At 45.2% G+C, this 23370-nt stretch overlaps 1 protein-coding gene across 2 annotated transcripts in view; it reads right to left on the bottom strand.

The window, feature by feature from the left end:
- Window positions 1–23370, bottom strand: part of ST3GAL5 (ST3 beta-galactoside alpha-2,3-sialyltransferase 5) — a 52233-nt gene that overhangs the window by 24655 nt on the left and 4208 nt on the right. For both annotated transcript variants that reach the window (XM_044772775.2, XM_044772776.2), the window contains exons 2-3: window positions 3548–3671; window positions 567–678 (exon numbers count right to left, since the gene is read on the bottom strand). In XM_044772775.2, coding sequence (XP_044628710.1) covers window positions 567–678; window positions 3548–3671 — 236 coding nt within the window. The remainder of the gene's footprint in view (window positions 1–566; window positions 679–3547; window positions 3672–23370) is intronic.

Raw genomic sequence — 23370 nt, 5'->3', positions numbered from 1 at the left:
CATGGGTAAACCCTGAAAACATGCTAAGTGAAAGAAGCCAGTCATAAAAGACCACATAATGTATGACTCCATTTATATGCAATGTCCAGAATAGGCAAATCCATAGGGACACAGAATAGGTTAGCGGTTGCCTAGGACTTGTGGGGAGGCGGGAATGGTGTGACTGCTAATGGATATGGAGTTTTTTAGGGGAGGCGATGAGAATGTCCTAAACTTAGATCATGGTGACGATTGCACAACTCTGTAAATATACTAAAATCATTGCACTGTATGCTTTAAATGGGTGGGTTTTATGATGTGTGAATTACACCTCAATAAAGATGTGAGAGAAAGAAAGAGGGAAAGAGCAGGGAGGAAAGAGAGACGAAGGAGGGAGGGAGGGAGAGTAGGTTATTTTGTGAGGGGAGTTGTCTCTGATCTGCGTTTTGGAGTGCTAAGATTAAGTGTTTTCCACTCTGTTTAGAACTTACATGAACATTTATTTATAACACTTTAGAGATGATAATACCATTTAAGTGTATGCTTGGAAATGTTTTCATTTAAACCATAGCCATGGAGTATCTAACCTTTACACGGTCAGGGTCCACATAAGGCATTTTTTTCATGTCACATTCTTCAGTAGCATAATTTAACTTGAGGATATACAGGATCCACACTCCAAACACAAGCAACGTACACCTGGAAAAAAAAATCAGTTAGGTATAATGATGTAGGCAAGCGATAATCAAGAGAGATCGTGTGGAATAAGTAAAAACCTAACCCCAGCTGAGTTTGCCTGCCGTGCAGGATAAGAGTACAGTCTTTAAAGTTGACCTCAGCGGTCAATTTAAGGCACCATTTCTTACTTTCTTGACAAGTCAAATTAGTTAGTTATGACTGTCTTTGTCACAAGCAAACACAGAATAAACTTTCTTCCACAAAGTTATCATCATAAAATCTGAATCACAATGCAGATTGTTAAAAAAACAATCGACTGTGAACTACAGAATCTCAGCTTCAGTTTTTTGCAACTTTAAATACTGTCCTTCACATATTGTACGATTCCACTTACACGAAGTACACAGAGCATCCAAAATCAGAGACAGTAAGTAGAACAGTGGTTGCCAAGGGCCAGCGGGAGGGGGAACGGGGAATTAGTGTTTATAATGGGTACACAGCATCAGTTTTACAAGAGGAAAGAGTTCTGGAGACGGATGGTGTGATGGTCGCACAACAGTGTGAATGTACTTAATATGACTGAACCGTACACTTAGAAATTGTTAAGATGGTAAATTCTATGTTGTGTATTTTACTACAATAAAAAAAAATGAGGGGAAAAATACTGCGTCCTAAAAGCAAAATAAACAATCTACTCATCATTCCTCTCAAGAATTAGAAGTGTCCAGAAACAAGGCTGACTGAGGTGAGACAGTACCACCCGTCACCCTTAAATACAAAAAGTGCTTTTAAAGATTTGATAAATTCACACTATTACACACTTTAAAACACACATGCACACACAGAGGATTGGGGGAAAAGAATTGAGTCTAGTCCTGGTTCTGGAAATCTTTTTTTTTTTTTGAGGAAGATTAGCCCTGAACTAACATCTGCCACCAATCCTCCTTGTTTTGCTGAGGAAGACTGGCCCTGAACTAACATCCATGCCCATCTTCCTCTACTTTATATGTGGGACGCCTGCCACAGCATGGCTTGATAAGTGGTGTATTGGTCTGCGCCTGGGATCTGAACCGGTGAACCCCAGGCTGCCAAAGCAGAACATGCGAATTTAACCACTGCACCACCAGGCCAGTCCCTAGAAATCTCATTTTTAATAAGCTCCCCAAGTGATACTGACAAACTAAAAGTTAAAAAAAGAAGTTTAAACCAAAGTTTAAGAACCACTGCTTTAAATAATTTGTGTTATTGAAAAAAACAAAGTTAAGGAATAACCTTAAGGAGGAAATAAATATATTTTCCAAAGAAAAGGGCAGTAAAGAAAAATATAGCATATTGTACACAACAGATACTAAATATTCCTTAATATTTGAGGATGATGATACAAGAAAATATTGCTGGGAAGTGTTTTCAAGACTTCTTGAATCTCATTTCAATGGGCTCCCTCATGAAAACCTGGAGAAGCATCTTAATTTTCCCCTGGGATTGAGTACAAGGTTAAAGGAATAGGATGCTATCATTTGTGTAAAAAACCAGGGAGTGGGCAGGGTGAGAATATATGCACACATGCATGTACACACACACACAATTTCTTATACACACAAGACTGGTAATATAGATTTTCTTTAAGCGGGAGGGGAAATGTGGGGAGCAAGGCTGGGGAGATGTCTTACTGGGTACCTTTGACATCTTTTGAATTTTGAATCTTCTGAATGTAGTATTGCCCGTTCCTCTCTCCAGCCCCCAGAAAAGGTATTACATTCAGTGCATGTAATAATTCCCTCATTTTGATTATTAAGAAAAAAAAAGGAACGGGGCTGGCCCCGTGGCCGAGTGGTTGAGTTCGTGCGCTCCGCTGCAGGCGGCCCAGTGTTTCGTTGGTTCGAATCCTGGGCGCGGACATGGCACTGCTCGTCAAACCATGCTGAGGCGGCGTCCCACATGCCACAGCTAGAAGGACCCACAACGAAGAATGTACAACTATGTACCGGGGGGCTTTGGGGAGAAAAAGGAAAAAATAAAAAATCTTTAAAAAAAAAAAAGACTATAAAAAAAGAAAAAAAAAGGAAGGAGAAAGGGCGTTAGAAGCAGGCCCAGCATGTACAGCATCAATGGCGCTGTGCTGTAATTCCTGGCGGCCAGTCTGTCTGGCCCACACTGAGCAGCACGGGGCCCAGGTCCATCTCGTTTGCTGCCATGCGGCCAGCACCCAGCACACAGCATGGGCAGGCCTCAGTAAACACTGGCTGATGACAGAAGGAGATGGAAATGATTCAAGTGTTCATTAATACACGTTTCCTTTCCCCACCTTTCTCCTTCTCTACCTCCTACGTCAGTAAACTGAGACAGGAGACCAGACTTCACGGTTGGATTTCTATCTTTAGACATGAAAAAAGGGTAGTTTTCAACTTGGTTTGGCTGGTGCCAAATAAAACTGACAAGCTCCTCCTTTAACCATTCTACCACTTATTAGGATGTAAGGGTGACCTGGCGGAAACACTGGTCATCCTTTTTCGTGTTCAATATTTAATGTTATTCAAATGTCTGTAGGGGACCTTAATTAAGCAGAGTTTTAGATTAACTTAAAATAGCTAAGGAGAAAAGCCCTCTTTTGTTCAACCATGGCAGGACGAGCTGCTCTCGTGGGCCTTGAAGCTCAGGCGCAGAACCTGAGCGGCTCCCTGGCTGGGCACTGCGCTATTCCCACGGACAGTGTGATGCATGAAGCCCTGGCACCTGTGCACTGAATCTTTACTCAGATGTGCCTTTAAATGAGCCTATGACCAAGCATGAGAGCCAGCTTTAGGGCCCTCCTTGAATTTTTCATTTTTCTCTAAGTTCTACACAATTGACCCAAATCAGGCGGATCTTATGCCCAAGGGTTCATACTTACTTGAGGATGTCTTTTAATAACAAGTTGGGTCTTCTCATCTTGTTTTGAGCTCGGGTGTACCATTGCAGGGAGGGTCTTGAGCAATCGCTTCTCAGTTTCACACAGTTATACTCACTTGGCATTGCTGTGAAGAGAGGAGAAGAGGATAAGAGGAGGAAAAAGAGGGAAGAGTTAGGCAGATTATGTTTCTGAAGAGTCTTTATGTGGTACATCCATACCATGGAATACTACTCAGCAAGGAAAAGGAATGAACTACTGATGCACACTACAATGTCAATGAATCTAGAGGCAACCACGCTGAGCCAATGCTAAAAGATTACATATTGTATGATTCCATTTATATAACATTCTTGAAATGACAAATTTATAGAAATAGAGAACAGATTAGTAGTGGTCAGGAGTTATGGAGAGGGTGGTGGATGTTGCTAGAGAAGGGCAACATGAGGGGTCCTTGTGGTGACGGAAATATTCTGTCTCTTGACTGTACCTGTGTCAATAACCCAGCTATGACAGTGAACCATGGTTTTGCAAGATGCCACCATTGGGGGAAACTGACTAAAGGGTACATGGGATCTCTCTGTCTTATTTCTTACAACTGCATGTGAATCTACAATTATTGCAAAATAAAAAGTTGAATTTTTTTTTTAAAGAGGCTTTATCTTTTAGAGATACATACAGAACTATTTATAGATGAAACAGCAGAAATGAGATCCGCTTCAAAAAAATCAGGAAGGGGACAAGTGTTGGGGGGAATAGATGAGACAAGACTAATTTTAAACTGATAACTGTTGAAGCTGGACAATGGGTACATTGGGCTCATTACACAATTCTCGATACTGTCCTTCTTCTGTATATTTGAAGTTTTCTGTAACAAAACAGTTTTTTAAAAAAGTATTACATTCAAAACAGAAGAAAAGTGTTACACTTAGGAAAAAAAAATTGGGCTATTTTAAAAGAAATTTTTCTTTAAGAAAATATATTTCTTATATTCTCAGGTATGCTTGCTCACTTATTCTTTAGAATTAATTTTACTCTCATATTTTCTAAGTAATATTCTCAGGAATATGCTAGTAGAAATAGCTATGTTTCCCCCTGAATCAGTTTCCCTCTTCCTCTCAACTTAATAGAACTCTAGGTTTTTGGCTGGGCAGATGGCCTCCCAGAATAAAGACTACATTTCCCAGCCTCCCTTGGAGCTGGGTGTGGCCTCATGACTAAGTTCCAGCCAACGGAATGTGAACAAAAGTGAACTGCACAACTTCCAGGGTGCATTCTTTGGCACACTCCCCTTTCTCCTTTATTCCCCTTCCTGCTGGCTGAAATACTGACACATGAAGAGCTACTTTGGACCACACAGAGGGCACATCACAAGGGATGGTGGAGCAACAACAGAGAAGGGGCCTGGGTCCCTGGACAACCCCAGGACAGAGCTGTCATTCCACCTCAGGCTGCCTGCCTCTGGACTGTTATATGACGGAGAAATAAACTTCTGTCTTGTTTAAGCAATTGTTAATTAAGAGCAAAGTCATTTCTCTACAAATATAGGCATCTATTGCCATTATGATAAATTTATATGTTAATTTAAGAAACAACGTCTTTACTAAGCTTAGTCTGTCAGCCAGGAAGAAGCTTTATCTCATTATTCACTTCACTTCCCCCATTAGGGTTGTGCCATTTTCTTTGGAAAAAATCCTTTATCAAACTGACATTCAAGTATTTACTTTTCCTGCTACTGTAAACAATCTCTCCCTCCACTCCAATTCTAACTGTGTAGCACTAGAGTGCAAGAATTCTGAGAGATTTGTATCGCTCTATCTGAGTAGTTAGAGTGCCAAGGACTTCACCAGTAAACTGCTGCTGAAGAATCTACTGAATTCCTAAATGAGAAGTTAGAACAACTGAGACCCTGGAACATTTTCAAACACCACAGCTTCGTGGTTACTTAAATACATGGTCAGTGACGTGGTGGGAACCAGGAGGCTACCTATAACCAGTATGTATGTACAATTGAAGTTTCTAAGACGTCTGTGTTTTTATGACCAGAATGACACTCAACTCTCACCAAAGTGGGCCTCCAGAGAACAAAGCTGATTGTGGTATCAGAAAGAAGCCGGGTTTCCCCTCCGCTTACTGCTGGTGCAATGACAGCCCTGTTGCCTCTCAGCTCTACTCGGCCCCTCTGTCTAGTCCCTCTGCCACTCAGGCTGGAAGCCTGTACACTACATTTCCAGTCCCTCTGCTGGCTGGCTTCCTGTTAAGTTGTGATTGTGGGACGTCCTGGTGGAAGACCGGAGACAAGAAGAAAGGAGCAGCCTTTCCACTCCCCTAATTCGGTGGGGCTGCTGACGGGGCAGCAAGACTAGCAGGCAACGGAGGGCGACTGCACGTGACTCTGGCAGCAGCGGCGGGCAGCCAGCATCCTAGGTTTCTACTCAACAGAAGTGACGGCACCACCAGCAAATTTGTGACAAGCATGAGCTTCAGCCCGGGTGACAGCAGCTTCCTGATCTCTGGCTAACACGTCTTTTTCACGGTGGCCTGCCATCACCTTTGTAATCAATTCCCTGCGTGAGAGCCCTCTCTGCCTGGAGTATCTGCGTGGTTTCTGGTTCCCTGCTGGACACTGACTGGCACATCAGATGACTCTCTTCTGCCACTTTCAGGAAAGTGGAATCAAGCAAGGAAACGGGCAGACTCTGGGGGTAACAGGAGGGGCTACAGTCCTGACCTCCTTCTTGTTCTCCCCATCACTGCCATAACACACTCACACAATCCATTCAAATGCTCAAAAAGAAAGTTGTGTTTTGTTTTTTCCTAATCACACTGGAGAGGATCTCAGGAGACGTACAGTCATGTGTCACTCAACGATGGGGACACTTTCTAAGAAAAGCATCGTTAAGCGATTTCATCCTGGTGAGAAGATCCTAGAGTGTACTTACAGGAACCTAGACGGTACGGTCTACCACACAACTAGGCTGTATGGCACTAATCTCATGGGGCCACCGTCATATACGCGGTCCTTCATTGACTGAAATGTCGTTATGCAGCATAGGGTTGTGGTATGAGATAACAGCATCCAGCCGACACCTGGCTCAGCTCCTCCACCTACCAGCTGTGAAGCTTTGGGCAAGTTACCACAACTCCTGTCGCCGTTTCCTCATCTGTAAAATGGGGATAATGGTCTTACCTACCTCACAGGATTAATCCAGGGAAGAGGGGTGGCACAGAAGCACTATGTAAGTGCCAGTTGTTGTGACTATTACTTCACATAAAGGGAAGTTTCGGGCTCCCAGTCTCATTTACACAACTCATCAGGCAGGGCTTTAAGGCACTTGCCGTCCTCTGGTGACCCTCACTTCTAGCCACGGGCTTCGCCTCTAGCCCCATCACAGACTCCCTTCTTTTGTTCATTCTGTTCCCCTCCTGGGTATCTTTGGAGAAGCAACATCTCCCCAAAGCTCCTCATGGCCTCCCCCTGGGTCAGGTCTCTCTCCCCCAACCCCCTTCTAAACCTGCAGATTCTCTACACGCTCAGCTTCCTCCACTGCCTCTTCTGCCCGCTGCCACCGCTCCCTGTGACCGCCAAGCCGCTCCCAGCCTGGGTCTGTCTGCCTTCCTCAGTCCGCACACCATGCCTGGCATGCCTTGGAACCATCCGTCCCTGACGACCTCGACAATCCTAAACTCCCACGTGCACATCTTATGACTCCAGGGCCCGGTCTCCCCCTCCTAGCTCCACACGTATTCACTGCAGGATTTCACCACCTGCCTTTTACTCACCTCAGCAAGGGAGCAGACTCCAACTCCAGCTCTCTGTGCAGACTGCTCACGCAAGCTCAGACCTGTGTATCTCAAGACTTGCCCACCGTCTTCACCTCAAACAACATTACTACGCAGAACCTGGCGTTTTCCTCTATTCCCTACATTATTTGGTAGCGGCACCATCCACTCAGCCTCCAAAACAAAAACCTGCAGGTCAACCTCAGACTCCTCGCTTCCATTCCCAGCCCCAACCAATCCCCAGGGCCTCTCAATCACACCTTCTGGAACTTCCCATGCCCACTGACATTCCCTTAGTGGAGGTCACTTACCTGGAATCCCCTGTCTCAAATCCACCTGCTTAAAGCCATCTTTCTAAAATATGTATCCACTTAATGCTTCCCAGCTCATCTCAGTAATTCTATGACTCCAGGTGACAAACTCGTTTGTCACAATCTTGCCACAAAGAAGTACTGTCAGAAACCTGGATGTACCACATTGCTGCCTCAGGGCCTTTGCACATCATGCACCCTCAGTCTGGAAGCCCAGCAGGAATCCCTCCCAACAATCTGCCTGGTGAACCACTTTTCATCCTTAAACCCTCCTCCCTCTATGAAGATTATCTTTCAACCCCACAGCAGTCCATGGGCACTTCCCCATCTCTGTTTACCACAATGAACTCAGATTTTCTGTGTACATTTTAGGTCTCCTCTCCCTTTTTGCAAGCACCCGGAGGACTGAGCTTCAGTCACCTGGACAGAACTTTGTTCATCTTGGTATCCCCAACAGCGAGGACAGGGCTTAGCACACAGCAGGCCCTTAAGAAATGTCTCACACTGAACAGAATGTGCATTACATGCCCATGGTCTGTCATCAAACAAGATAAACTTCCAAAAAAATAAATGTATTTTCATGATAATATTTAAGATTAAAACTGAATGTTAACAGAAATTATAATAGCAAAGATTAATAAAACATAAGCTCTACTGAAACATCTAAAATGCCCAACAGCAGGGAATTGTTGGTAAATTATGGTGCAAACCACGTGGAATACTCTGCAGTCCTTAAAGCCTTGCTACGCGAAGTGGAATCTAGCATCACAGCCTCAGCATCACCGGGAGCAGGTTAGAAATGCGGAGTCTCAGGCCCCCCAGACTTGCTGAATCAGGGGATTCATATGCCATTAAAGTTTGAGAAGCACCAGCTTAAGGTATGGGGTACACACATTACTGACACTGAAAGATGCTGTTAGAAAAAAATTTTACAGTTTTGTAAAAATGTATGTGTATATACATATAATCATGTTCCAGGATGCAGCCACTCAAGCTATCAGAATGTGACTTGCCACAGAGTTTCATCGAATCCTCCTACTTGGGCTCGGAAGGTATTCTTCCAACTTACAAGTGACCATCTGGATTCCACACCCCTCAACATCGCAAAAGGAGGCCAGCGTGGGTCATCTTCACTGACGCGTAGCTGACGTGCCGCCGGGCGGCCTGAGCATGCTCCCTTGGAGAACTGGGGTCGCCAGTTTACAGTCGTGCTCACCCTGCACCCTCTGCACTGTTTTCACTCATTTCTTTTGTCTCCAGTGTTTTGTTTGGTTGAGGACGGGTTGTGATTACAAGTTCACTTACATTAACATTGAAACATGGGCATGTTTTGTTAACTAGTGAGTAAGTGTACACCATTAACTTCAGAGGTGATTACACTTTTAACTAACAAAAATTATCAGAATGTAGAAGAAGACTGTTTACATATCCATAGGTGCACACAGGCATAAAGACATCTAGAAGAAGGTATATCTATATGCTATCAACAGGGGGCGCAACTGTGCGTAATTTAATTTCTCATTTTGTATTCCTTTTTATACTACCTGAATTCTGTACATTACTACTTTTATTTCTGAAAAATTAAAGATGTTTTCCTTCTAGGGGGAAAAAGTCCTTATGATATGATGAAAAGCTATTTGAAAACTACCCAAGCAAAAAATATTTCTAGGAACCCTGAATTAACTCTTTAGTGTGTTAGGGACAAATTCTCATAAATCAAGCATTTGAGGATGAAAAAGTAGAAACTAAGTTACTATATTTTGGGGTGGTTTCTTGAGCTGGAAAAAAATGTTTAAGGAGAAGCAAAATGAAGAACGTTCACACTCAAGTCCCATTTGCCTTGGGAGCGGAGACTGAGGCACCCCCGTTTGTGGAAGCCTCATGTCCAGCTCTACCTGAGCACAAGGGGGCTTCCAAAAAGCTGGTGAGTGAATTAATGGACAAAGGAAGGATGACAGAGGCCCTCTTGCTTCAGACGACTCACCCTCACCTGATCTGGGCTGGCACTGCAGCGTGAGCTGGAGAAGCAGCATGTCACAAACATCTCCCCGAACTAAAGCCACGCCTCAGCCAACGGTGTGCACGCGCACACAGACTGTATTCATTCTAGTGATCTGCACCCTCTACTCCACTCAATTAATTTACATAACATGAAGAATGCTTATGTCAGAATAATAAACTACTACAGGTATGTTCCACTTACTAAAACTGCTTATACGGATGTTCTATTTGCAGTGCTTTTATTTTCTCTGTCTAACACTTATCATCATGAGATGTGTTAGTCATCATTTTTTTCTTTTTAATATACATTTGTCTCTTGTCTCCTCTCTGCCACCAGAACGTAGACTCGACGGAAGCAGGGGTCTTTGCTTTGCTCACCACTGAATTCACAGTGCCCAAGAGGCATCTCTTACATATTTATTGCATCTTACATCTGTTATGCACAGTGCATAACAGGCATCTAATATATATTTATTGAATAAATACTCAGCTTCTTATGAGGGTTTCGGAGGTGATGGTGGCTCCAGGCACTCCTCCAAGGACTTTGTTGGCAGGCCATCACCAAGGGCCTGCCTGTCTTCTGCCCTGTGGCACCCTCCCAGATCTCCTTCTCTGTCTCCTTCACAGGCAGTTGGTCCCCTACCACGTCCTCCTAAGTGTGAGGGTCCCAGAGCTCATACATGTGACCCTCTCCTCACTCAGACTGCCAGGGTAAGAGCCTCCACATGCGGCTGCACTAACCATCTTTATGCAGAAAGGCCTGGCTTTCAAAATACGTATTTCTCTCACATATAAAAATGTAACGGATTCTTCTTAAATGCTTGTATGCCTGATGAAGACACCATTCTTCTTAAGGCCCTGATGAAGAAATATGAGGGCAGGCTGGGCGTTCAGTCCATTCGTAGAACTGCCACTAACATTTCCAAAATTAATTAACCATTCAGACAAGGGTAGAATAGATGCCACAAAGCAGCACAGGATGAAGTGTCACATTAACTGGCCAGACAACCACTGGTGCAAGTGGGTGGGGCATGAATACTCACTGGGAGGAATAAGCCTACACGCGGTATCACTAAATCCTAACAACACCCGCTTCGCTGGATTGCTACCCATTTAACCCGCCAAAGGTCACACATGGATAAGGAGCTGAGAGTTCCAACCCACAGCTATCCACGTCCACGCCCGCGCCCTCCACCTGGGGTGCTAAGGAAGGGTAGGTCTTGGGACAACAGGTGGCTATGCACATACGTGAAGGGTTTTTTATTTTTGTTTTAATAATGAAGGCACATCAAGGCACAGTTTATTATAAACAAAAATCTGGTTGAGAAAGCAGTGAATAAATCAACAAGGGTGGAGTGGACTGTCTGGGAAGGTGAGCAGGTACAGCGGAGATGTTAATACGGCAGCCAGATGAGCATGGCTTTTAAGGTGGGAGGTTTCTGAGCGCAGAAGGACTTCAAAGCAGGAGAGGAGGACTGGTCTGCCGCACACTAGGCTGCCTGGGGACACTGAGGCAGGAGACTGGGTGCTCGCTGCTGTTCAGGTGGAAGGGGAGCCTGAGGCCATCCCCAGCGAGGAGGAAGAGGAGGGGACAAGGACAGAGATCTATTGAAAAATGATAAAAGGAAGACTAGTGATGAAAAGAAGCATGCAAAGATAAATGTGGGTCCGAATTATGGAAAGAAGTAGGAATGGATGTCAATTTTCATACTTTAGTGATGATGATGTGCTGAATTTAAGAAAGACACCCAAGAGGCAGTTGAAAACGTGGCCTCAGGCTCAACAAAATGTCCATCCCACCCACCAGGTTTCCTCAGCACGTCCAAGGGAGGTAAGCCCTAAAACATACACAGTGTGGTACGAATTAACTTCTCTCCTAGACTGGCATACTATACCGTCTATGGGAAAGTTGAGAAAATGGTCACTCAAATCATGTTTGGGGTTTTGTGTTTTAGATGAAGAACTCCACTTGATAAAGGAGAACAGAAGACAGGGCAGAAAGCCTGCCCTCAGGGAGAAGACAGCCTTGGGGTGCACACAGATTAACCACGTGGTAGTGCTGAGGAGAATGCACAACAGCTACAGCATGGCGTGGGGGGCAACAAAGAGGAGCTGGGTGAGGAGGGAAGACACACACTGTGGGCAGAAGGAACGGAATAAGCAAAGCCCAGAGGCCTGTGAGTTTGGGGAACAGCAAATGACTGGGTACAGGTGAGAAAGTGTGGCACGGGGTGGGGGTGGGGGTACAGGCAGGCGTTACGGGTAATACTGTGGTCCTGTTGGATGCCAGGGCTGGTGCTGAATCTGGCTGAGCTGACTGCTAAGAGCACACAGCTGCCCCCTTCTCTGTAGATTTGCCTTCCGTCCCCAGCCAATGATTGACAGACAGGGCAATGACTCTTGCCTCCAGGCAGGATTACCCTGGGAGAGCAATTCAAGCTCCAGAGTTCCCTGGGGGATCAGCTGAGACCACAGCTTTGCTTGGCTCCCTCCTCTGCCCACCTCCTCCCTCACTCCCTTTCTCCTGGCAGCTCTCTCCATAAGCCAGGAGCCCTCAAATTCCTGTTTCAGGCTCTGCTTCTAAGGAACCTGACACAAGACAGGCCATTAAGTCAGCAAGGTCAACATATGGAAGATGGCAGAAGGTCACGAACGAGCAGGAGAAGCCCTTGAGGATTCTGTTCAGGAGGGGTCACAAAATAATGTGGAGGAAAACCACTGGGGGAGCAGCAGGACAGCAGAGGAGCAGGGTGGTGAGCCTGAGGCGGCAGGCTGGTGAGAGGCTGCCACGTGCTCTCAGCAGCAGACCCTACAGGCCTCAGCAAATTGACAGGGGCAGTCATGGGGAGAGGAAGACAACTCAAGTGCAGAGAGAGGTCACAGGAGGAGGGAAAGCTGTGGAGCTATCAGGTCAGTTCGGCCTTCCTGAGTCCCAAATGCCTGCGAGCCATCACGTTGATAAATCCCATGCATGGCTCAAAAGCCAGGCTTGGGGCCCTTGGGAGAGATCTGAGCTGCAGCATCAGTCAGGGGGTGCACGTGGCTGCGCGACAGAATCCATGGCATCACATGCCAGGCAGGAGGGAGAAGAGGGATGAGACAGAAAGTAAGGGGAGGCACCTCTGTGAGGAGAGGGCGAACTTTCCTGGGAATCCCTGACAGGCTTCCATTTATGTCTCTTTAGTCAGAACTACATCACGTGGCTACCGAGCTGCAAGGTTAGCCAGGAACTTTTTAGAAGCTGGGCAGGTTGCTTCTCCAAACAAAATTAGGGTTCTGTCTGTAAGGAAGGAGACAGGGCTCTTTAATAGTCAACAGTTGGTCTGCTACAGCCAGATAAGGGCCTGGGGCTATGTGGATAAAGGTGACAGGGCTGCTCTAAGAGATAAGATCCCCAAGGGGAAGAACAAAGAGCAAAGTCTTCCTAGCCTTAGGGAGAGCCGCCTGCCTTTGAGAGGTTGGGGAGGAGAGGAAGAAGCAAACGGCATACTGCTGGAAATCAGAAAAGGAAATATTAAGCAAAATCTGTAACTTTGATGTGACAACTCCAAGCCTGGGTTTCATAACACTCTGAAATTTCAGTTACTTAAGAAAGCAACAGAGTAGTAGCAACACATTTCAAAGTCCTTTAACCTAAAAAAGTAATATGGGCACCCTCACTGTACACACAAAAAAGGGTAATTTCTAAAAGTTAATTTCATCGATTTCTCCTTTACGCTCTGTGATAACACAAAGAAATGACGGATTGAGTCCCTGCTTTCTAGAAACCCAAGGCCCCGGGAAACTACAACAGGAATGTAACACAACGGTGTGGGGAGGGTGTGGGAGAAAGGGGACCATTCAGAAGTGTGGCATTGACACCCAGCACAGACACAGACACGGTGTGGTCAGAGAGCTGACCCCCTAGGCCATCTTGCCAGAGCCCATCCATGGACAAAGGAGCAAGGTGGGAACCCAGAAGGTGGGAAGCAGCTGGTGCCAGTGAAATTCTCAACTAAGCTTTGTTTTACCCCCACCCAACAGGGAAGGGAAAGGAAGCTGGGGGTGAGGGGACAACGGTTTAGTTAGAAATCCTCAAGAGGACACCAGTCCAAGGCCTTACTCGTGGCTTACAGGGCTATTGGCGACATGTTACTTTTACTGATTCCAGAAGTCGGCCTGTCCTCCTTTGTCCACCCAAGCTGACTGCCATCCTTGTACAAACTAGGTAGTTAATTTCAAACTAGTCTTATCTGTGGAACTCCTTTTATATGAAAGTTCACATTGAATCCTTACATATAACACAGATAAGGGGCATTCAATTGATCTTTTGCAGGGTTTCTCTACCGTGGCACTATCGACATTTTGGGCTGGGTGAGTCTTTGCTGTAGAAGGCTGTCCTGTGTATTGTAGGATGTTTTGCAACATCCCTGGCCTGTACCCACTAGATGCCATTAGCATCTCTGGTCCTCCTCCTCGCTCCCAGTTGTGACAATATGAATCGTCTCCAAACATTGCCAAATGTCTCCTGGGGGACAGAATCGCTCCCAACTTTACCCAATGGGATAAAGTCATTGTACATATTAAAATTCCACAATTCCCATATTTTTAAAGTATCGAGGGTAATTAAACAAGGCAAAAACTGAAAATCAAACACTGTGGGCTGAAAATTGATGATACTCGAGCCTCAGTATCTAATCTTTTTCTATGTTTGGTTCTGGTTGCATAATCTCAAGACATCTTGATTCTTAGGATATGTGGTCATGTTCTCACCTGTACAGGTATGGGAACAGACAGACAAGCACAGGCCTGCACTCACACACCAGCCCGGGCAGAGCACCAGCCCCACAGAGGTGAAGTTCACAGGTTTGCATGGGGGCAGGGAGGACAATACTCATTCCTGGATCCACACACCTCCAGCAGAGCACCTTTAACCATCTCATTCCACTCCCACAACTAAAGGGGAAAAACCCCACTACACGGTACTTTCCTATTTCCACTGGGTAGGCAGTATCTCATTTGTCTTTTAGGAATGTGAAATTTCATCCATGATATCAAAAGCACAAAGAGAGTGCTGATGAGAACACTGGTGTGGAGACCACACCCAATCATTTCCTAATGTCTTCTAGTATTTGTTCAATTGAAATTATCAATGCCTCCACCGAGGTCTCAAGGTCTCGGCGAGTGATTCTCCAACCTGACCATGCACAAGAACCACTGGAGGAGGCTGTGAAGTCTGCAGATTCCCAGCCTCATCCCCACAATCTCCCGCCTGGTAGGACCAGGTGAGGATGCCAAATGTGCATCTTAAGTCAGTTCCCCTGAGTTACGTGGGTGTGGCACTTTGAGAAACCCTGTTCTCCAGCAAGCTTCTCACAGCTGAAATTAACAACAGACTTTAGCCTAAAGATTTTCAGATCTTCCTATAAACTGTGCAGTTATGAGGACTCATCTTCTGCAACGAAAAATAAAAGTGTTGCTCTGTGAATGCACAGTCTGCACTCTACTAATTTTGACCATCAACCAAGACGCAAGCACCTCAAGGACTCGGAGGTACGCTTTTTAATCTGCTTCTAATCAACTGGTATTCCTCTAGGGTTGAGAATACATCATTACTATCATTCAATTACATGCTTTTTACATGTTTAAAAGTATTAAGGCAATTAATTCTGAGCCCTCAGAATACACAAACATTCTCCAAAACCAGAACATGCTGGGCCACAAGAGATGGCATTTCTCCAAGATTTTACTGAAGTGACAAAGACGTTACGCGGGCAGCGACTCTTCAGCGTCGATCCAGAACCCTTTCCTCCTCCCCACTGCTCTCCCACACCCTCCCCCTCACTCTCCTTCAGCCTGGCAGGCCTCCTGCGGTCCCTCACACCCCCATCCCCACCTCAGGGTCTCCACTTGCAGTTCCCTCTGCCGCTCCTCCAGACAGCTCTCTCCCGCACCATCTTGATTCTGGTCTTTGTTCGAAAGCCCACCCTCTGTAAAACAGCATCGCACCCCTCAGCCCTGTAATTCACTTTCCTGCTTTACTTCAGCGCACTCATTACTACACATACATACTTGCCTCCTGTCTGCTCTCCCTACTAAAATATAAGATGCCTAGAGAAGGGACTCTGTCGATTTCATCCACTGCTATAACCTCGGAACCTAAAACAGTACCTAGCACGTAAAAGGCCCTTACCAAACACTTGTTGAACAAATGAACCCACGAATAAAAGATTGCACTGCTCAGTGGCCTGTACCCAGACTCCCACAGAAAGGCTGACCCAAGTTCTGCATGGTCCTGACAGGAGGCAAATGTGAAGACCAGATCCTTCCCTGCGTCCGGGTACCATAATCATGGGGTGTTGGCAGAGTCCAGAGCACACCTGGAGCATGGAGAACAGGGATGGGAATCCCTTCTCCAACAAGCATCACTGTGTGCATGTGGTGAAGAAGGGAGATAAACAAAACCAAATGAGTGTCCCACCCACCACCATGGGACAAAAAAGAGCAACCGGATCGGTTCCGTTTTGTTTTTTAAGAGAAGAGGAAAGAGATAAAATACTCAACTGTTTGATCACAGCCAACTCACCTCTTTGAGGACGTTTGCCAACACGTAAAAAGCAGGGTTGGCTGGGAACATTTCTATTGCCCCTCTCTCCACTAAAATTTTATGAGTCTCACTTACCTACTTTTCAAAGTTAGAACAGGAAACATAAAACTCAGCTCATTCAACGAACACCAATACATTATGGCCATTTAGGAGAGAGAAATAGGAAGCCTGAATAAGAAGAGGGGAGGATTTAAACAGATAAACAGGAACGAGTGAGGGGACACAAGAGTGGAGAAAATGGAGTGGGGGTTGGAGGACAGGAAATTCTGGGAAAGGGAAGCGAGAAGAGAAAGACAAAGAGGAATAGAAGCTACCCCACTGTTCTTACCAGATTCTGCTCCCTGGGGCTGGGAAGTTCCACAGGAACTCCTGTCTGCAAATTCTTATAAGCAGACCCACCCACAAACCACCCCAGGCCCCAGCTCAGAGCTTCCCTTTGGAATCCAAGAACTGCCCTTGACGCCCTCTCCCCACAGGAGAGATTCCAGCCAGAGTGTAGAAGGCTGCCCTAAGATGGGTAAAATGAAGTGTGGCCGGGAAAAGGACCCCCCTCCTCATGCAGAACATGGTAGACGCAGGATTTCTGCCAGAACACACAACTGAGGTTCCATCAAGGCAGGAGAGAGGACCATGTTTAACCGGCTAATGCCGAGGCTCTGGGTACAAGGCACTCTCTGAGGACCTTGTGCCTAATTCGCTGGGGAAGGGCACTGATCTGATGCATAAAAACTCTGAACTGCGTTTCAATATATTTTCAAAGTTACATTCTGCCTGGGAAGCCGCTTGTGCAGGACCGCTGTAGGTCCAGTCTAAACCAGGTAAATGTGTGGGTCAGAGCTGGTTGACCAGGTACCGGAGGACAACCAGGAGGCATGAAGGCTCCGGGAACAGTGGCAGCAGCAACAGGCAGTTGAAGAGAGAAACCTCCCAGTCAGGCGAAGCCACCCTAATAGCGGTCCTCCACCCTGTTTTCTACCGATGCCAGCGAAAGCAAAACCAGCTCTGAAGAGAGCTCAGTGTTGTGGGAAATGACTTCAGCGACAGCGACCACAGGAAGGGCAGACACTGATAAGCCCCCTGAGGCTTCTGATGCTAGACTGGCTGCAGCACCACGGCCAGCAGGCTTCTGAGTTTTTAAACTCTATTTTTTGACATCATCTCAAACTTAGAAAAAAGATTGCAAGACAGTACAAAGAATTCCCGTAGATCCTTCACCCAGACTCTCCAATTGCTAACATTCTACCAGATTTGCTTCGCCATTCTATTAGATAACACGCATATTACTTTTTTAACCATTTGAAAGTAAGTTGAAGACATGATGACATTTACCCCTAAACATTTTAGTATTTCCTGAAAACAACGACATTCCCTTACACAACCACAGGATAGTGATAAAAATCAGGAAGGTATTGTTGCTTCAACACTATTATCTAAACTAAAGACCTTATACAAATTTCTCTAGTAGTCCTAATAACAGCCTTAGAGCAAAACCAGGACCGCGTGTCCCAGATCACATGGGGCATTCAGCTGTCAAGTCTTTCCAGCCTCTTTTAATCTGAAATAGTTCATTTATCTTTCATGGCCTTGGCATTTTTTGAAAAGTACAGGCCAACGATTTTGTAGAATTTCTTCAACTGAGGTTTTCCTGTTTCTTCATGATCAGATTCAAGTCACACATTTTTGGCAGGACTGTCACAGAAGTGATGCTGCGCCTTCTTGATGCATTTCCTGAGGAGGCACATGATGCTGGTTTGTCCCAGCACAGGTGATGTGCAACTGGATCGACTGGTTAAGATGGTGTAAGACAGGTTTCTCCACCGTCAAGTTACTCTTTTCCCTTCGTAATTAATAAGTAACTTGATGGGAGAAACTTGGAGACTAAGTGAATATCTTGTTCCTCATAAAATCTACTTGTTTCAGCCCCCCTGGTAGATCCTTGCCAGGGTAAGGGTAAAATTTTGCGTGATGTCAAACGAGGTCAAACTTCAGCGAAAAAACCAGGGCTGGGTGAAGCAGTAGTTGATGAGCAAGAATTAACACGTGAGAGCCTCACAGACTTAATCCAAATAACCCCAGGCTACGTTCTCTCCGAGCTATTAAGAAAACAGAAACAAAAACACCTTTAGAGTTGCTTTTGAGAGTATATCGAAGGATCCAGGAGTATGCCAGCTTCTCTCACAGTGAGCCACGCCTGCTGGACACTCAGCTCTTCAACTCACAAGGTGTCCAGGGGCAGCAAAAACAGACACCCAGGTTCAGAGAGCAGACAGCTAGTCACCCTAACACTGAGGCCCGATTCTCCAGGCGCAATGCCGAGGGGGTCAGCGTGGTGATTCCTGGTCCACTGTGGCATGGTGCAGGCAGCTATATTTAAGAACAAAAACTCTGACTCTCCACAGCCTTATACTGAGGCACGACCAGGTTTAGGAACTCCGATTTGGCTTTATTCAAGAAATATTTTTTTAAAACTCTGCAATCACAAAGTTAGAAACTTCAGAAATGATATACAGGCAGAAAGAACACTTTGAAATCACAAACTTGTTGTTATACTAACAGTGATATCCACTGTAACCATTCTTGTCTATACTCTGTCGGTCTTTTCTCTTTGCATATGTGTACTTTATCAGGATTGGGATCACACCTTCTACACCAGCCTTCTTTGAGCTGGGTTCCACTGAAGAATTATTAAGTCCTACAGAAAAGGAGTTGAGTGTCTATTTTCTCACTTCTCCCGAAGATGGTCTGTAACTAGAATCATTCTAGAAGCATAGGACAGAAGTTAATTCATAACATACAATGGTTGCCTTAGAGTACTGGGGCTTAATTCTCCCGTAGAGCACCAGTCAAGGAGGGCTGGTCTATATTGTATAATTTGCTGTGTTCACCTAATAATCTTTTAAATAACCACTTAATAAGCACCTTCCATACACCAGGAAGTGAGAACATAAAGATAAATAAGACACAGCCCCTTTCCTCTTTAAATGAATAATCCAGTGAGGGAAAGTGAAAATATCTAAATACCTGAAATATCCAATAATGCCATGCCAGAATAACGCTACGAGAGGCACTGGAGCGCCCTGGGCAAGGAATCACGAGCTCCTTAGAGGAAATGAGGGAGGTTTCCCCGAAGAGATGATGTGTAAACGGGTCCTTGAAGATTGGGCAAAACTTGAGAGAAAGAAGAGAGGAGCAGGCATTCCAGATGGAAGGAAGGGCATGCCAAAAGGCCCAGAGGGGTGTGCTCAGGCCAGACCACAGGGGACCTAGGGGAGATGGCATAAGATGCAGCTAAGAAGGAACGAGGTCCTCCAAACTGGCCCCAAAGGAGGTGGTGTCGCGCAGCCCTAAGTGGTTCTTAAGCAGGGGGGTGGTGGGCTCACACTGGGATGAAGGAGGCCAAGGGAGAGCGTGGGCAAGGGGCCACTGAGATCACTGCAGCCAGTGCTGATGGGGGCGCTGAGCCCGAGCAGGGAAGCTGAGAAGGTGGCCAACCAAGAGATATGGAGGAAAAAGATGCCACAGAACTTGGTGACGGAGCTGGCAGGGGCTGCTCTTATAGCACCCAGCCAGCTGAGATCCAGCCTGCATAACAAATTCAGGTCGCTAGTGGAAAACAAAAGAGCATGCAAGAAGGTTCCATGGGTTGCCACCATTCCACCATTCCCTGAGATGATTAACAGCAGAGGTGGGGGTACCCCTCAAAGAGGAGGAGGCCAGAGGGAATACATGACACTGGGGTAAACTGAGAAAAGCGCCCCTGCAAGCTCCAACAAAACACCTTACATGATAGCTTCCTGGTGGTGGGTCCTGTGACAGCAAATGATACACGCAGAAGACGCTATAGGAGAATGAGTCTGTGGTAACCCCATGAATGCCACAAATAAGCAAAATCTAGCAGCTACCTTTTGAATGGAAGATTTCCCTCTTAATTTAAAGGAAATACAAGTATTTGGGATGAATTTAATACTTAACAGAGAAAGTGAAAGTCAGTAGAATTAGTTAACAAAAGCAACTCTGGGGCCCAATATAAACAGGCTCCAACATGGGGACCTTCCCCGAAACTTGAGTATAATGGGAAACACAGGGGATGAGGTGATGGGAAAGTACATGTGCAAATTCTAAAATAACCAAGATCCCACCCCCTAAAAGAAAGCGTGAGGGTATGGGTTCTTAAGGGCTGGGACTATGAAGTGACCTCACCAAACAGGACCTCAGCAATACTCCTCAGGGAGCAGGTGGCTGGGTGGATGGGGAAGGGAACGTGGAGGATTTGCTAGGCGGTTTATGTGATAATCCACGATCCAATAACCCCAGTTGTCCTATACGAACAAAAGAACCAGATTATCACAGAAAACTCCAAATCAGAAAGCGGTAAAGACCCTCGAAAAGGAACTGGAGGGACAGTACCTGGGGACAACCTGGAGTCTGACTGGCCCTGGCAGTTCAGAGACTGAAGGAGAGAGGGAGCACACACACAGGAGACAAAGGAAAGTTCCGTTTGGGCCGCTCTGAGCTCAGAACAAGTTAAACATGCTTGATTCCTAAAACCAATGATGCGTATTTAGGTCTGTAAGATGCACGGCTAAAACATACAATGTCCTTTTACACCCCAATCACATATCCCTTTTACTCTTTGCTCCAAAAATTTGGGAAAGCAGATTTGGGCAGGCTCCCAAACAGCCATCCTACCATCCATACGACTGGTTTAATCAGGCACGGGGCATGCGCCTGGGGATACAGCAATAAGCAGCACAGAAATGGTCTCTTCCTCAAAAAGCTCTTATAAACTCATTTTAAAAATCAGACAAGTAGCTCTATCACCAATGGAATTATTTTCATAGCTTTTCTTTTTAACTTATTCTATATTGGACATGAGGGGAGTGTTACGAGACGTTTTAGATTTGGGGTGCGTGTGTGTGTGTGTGTCCGGGAGGGGGCTTAGAAAAGGCTCTGGCTCCCCCAGGAAGGAATGAATAGGACATGTGGGGGTTCCCTCCCCCCCCCCCAGCAAAGACAGCAGGCAGCTCAGGGAAATCTCTGACGGGAGTGTCCGAAGGGAACTCCCTGGAACTCCCTGGGGTTCCCAGCCTAGGAGGTAACAATGTACTGAGAGAGCCTGGAACAGGAAGCAGGCCATGCCACCATAAGTTGAAATTTCATCCTAAGATAAAAGGAGCAACTGAGGGGTTTAAATGAAATTCTATTTTGGAGAGACCTCTCTTGAGGCTGGGCTGCAGATGGGGAAGTCCTCTTCGGAGGTGAGACTAGTTAGGAGGCTGCTATGGAAACCCAGGAGAGTGAAGACAGTGTGCCCGGGAATGCACGAACCTGGACCAGGGCACGGAGCCATCTCAGCCACGTCGGATAATCCTCTCGAGAGAATTTCGACAGGAGCCATTCTGAGGGGTGGTGGGAACGCAGCATATGCTGCAAAGGCAGGGATGCGTCTGCCTCATCTACCACCTCCGGGCCAGCCTGCCTGAGTCCGAATCCCACTCCGTCCCCTCGAGTCTCTTACCCTCTCAGAGCTTCAATATCCTCAACATCCTCATTTGTAAAACGCGGATAATAACGGTACCAAATTCAACATGACTTTTGTAAAAATTAAGTGAGCTGATATATACAACACATCTAGAACAGGTGAGGATAAAGTGAGTCAGTACAGCATTTACCTTTTTTTCCATCCCATCTATGTTTTTTTTTTTTAAAGATTTTATTTTTCCTTCTTCTCCCAAAAGGCCCCTGGTACATAGTTGTATATTTTTAGTTGTGGATCCTTCTAGCTGTGGCATGTGGGATGCTGCCTCAACATGGCTTGATGAGCGGTGCTAGGTCCACTTCCAAAATCTGAGCCCATGAAACCCTGGGCTGCCGAGCATGCAAACTTAACCACTCGGCCACAGGGCTGGACCCCCGTCTGTTCTGCAGCATGTGGGTTCGTTGGGGAGGGTGGGGGAGAGTGAAGAGCCCACTGTCTCTTTGCCAACTGCTAGATTCCCATGATCCTAGATTTGCCTGGCAGATAACTAAATTCCACTACTGTTTTAGCTCTGAATATTCCTTTATCGAGACAAACCAGCTCAACACGTACAGACTAGGACCTAGAGCTGTGCTGTCCAACACAGTTGCCACTAGCCATATGTGGCTGTTGAGGACTTCAAATGTGGCCAAAGTGAGATGGGCTCTATTATATAAGTGTAAGATACCACGCTTTGAAGCTTAGTATAAACAGAAGAATGTAAAATAGCTCACAAACAATTTTTACATTGATTTCATAACACATGGGCCATATTGAGTTAACTACGATATATTACTAAAATTAATTTCACCTGTCTTTTAAAAATTTCCTTCCTTCTAATTCACTGGATCTATTTTAATTGACATGTTCCTAACTTCTTAATTTAGCAGATTAGATCATTAAGTTTTGCTTTTTCATGCTAATATGAGCAATTAAGACTGCTATTTCCCTCTAAATACTAATTTAGTTGCATCCACAAGTTTTTTCTTAAGGATACAATTCATCTTACAAGTTATGATATATATTTTCATTATTATTACTTCTTTATCTTTCAAATCTAAATATTTTAAAATTCAAAATTTCAAATTTTTTTCCAGTTATCTTTTAAAACTGATATATAATTTAGTTGCATTGTGTTCAGAGAACTTGGTCTGTATACTGATTATTTTAAATATGTTAGGATTTACTATATGACCTGGCGTATACTCAATTTTTGTAAAAGTATAATCTTAATTTGCTGGGACTACGCTTTCTATACAATCAATTTGATCAAGCTTACTGTGTTGTTTGTTGGAATAATCCCTTATTTGTTTTTAGTCAGTTTGTTCTAACAGTTATTGAAAGAGTGATGCTAAAAATGATGGCAGATTTGTGGACTTTCTTTGTCATTTTGTCAGTTTTTACTTTATATAGTTTGAAGCTATGTTATTAGGTGCATAAGAGTTTAGAGGTTTTTATCTTCCTGGGAAGTTGAAACTTTGATCCATCTGTTTCTTTTTGATTTTTTAAATGTAGCTACTAGAAAATTTTAAATTATATGTGTGCCTTGGGTTATATTTCCATTGAACAGTGCTGGTCTAGAGGAAGGAAAAGCAAGAAGCCTGCATCACCCACCAAGTCCGAGATG

The sequence above is a fragment of the Equus asinus genome, chromosome 6 (genome assembly GCF_041296235.1).
Source record: "Equus asinus isolate D_3611 breed Donkey chromosome 6, EquAss-T2T_v2, whole genome shotgun sequence".
Classification (NCBI taxonomy): Eukaryota; Metazoa; Chordata; class Mammalia; order Perissodactyla; family Equidae; genus Equus; species Equus asinus.
Note: the sequence above shows the minus strand (reverse complement) of the source record. Positions and strands in the feature narration are given on the sequence as shown.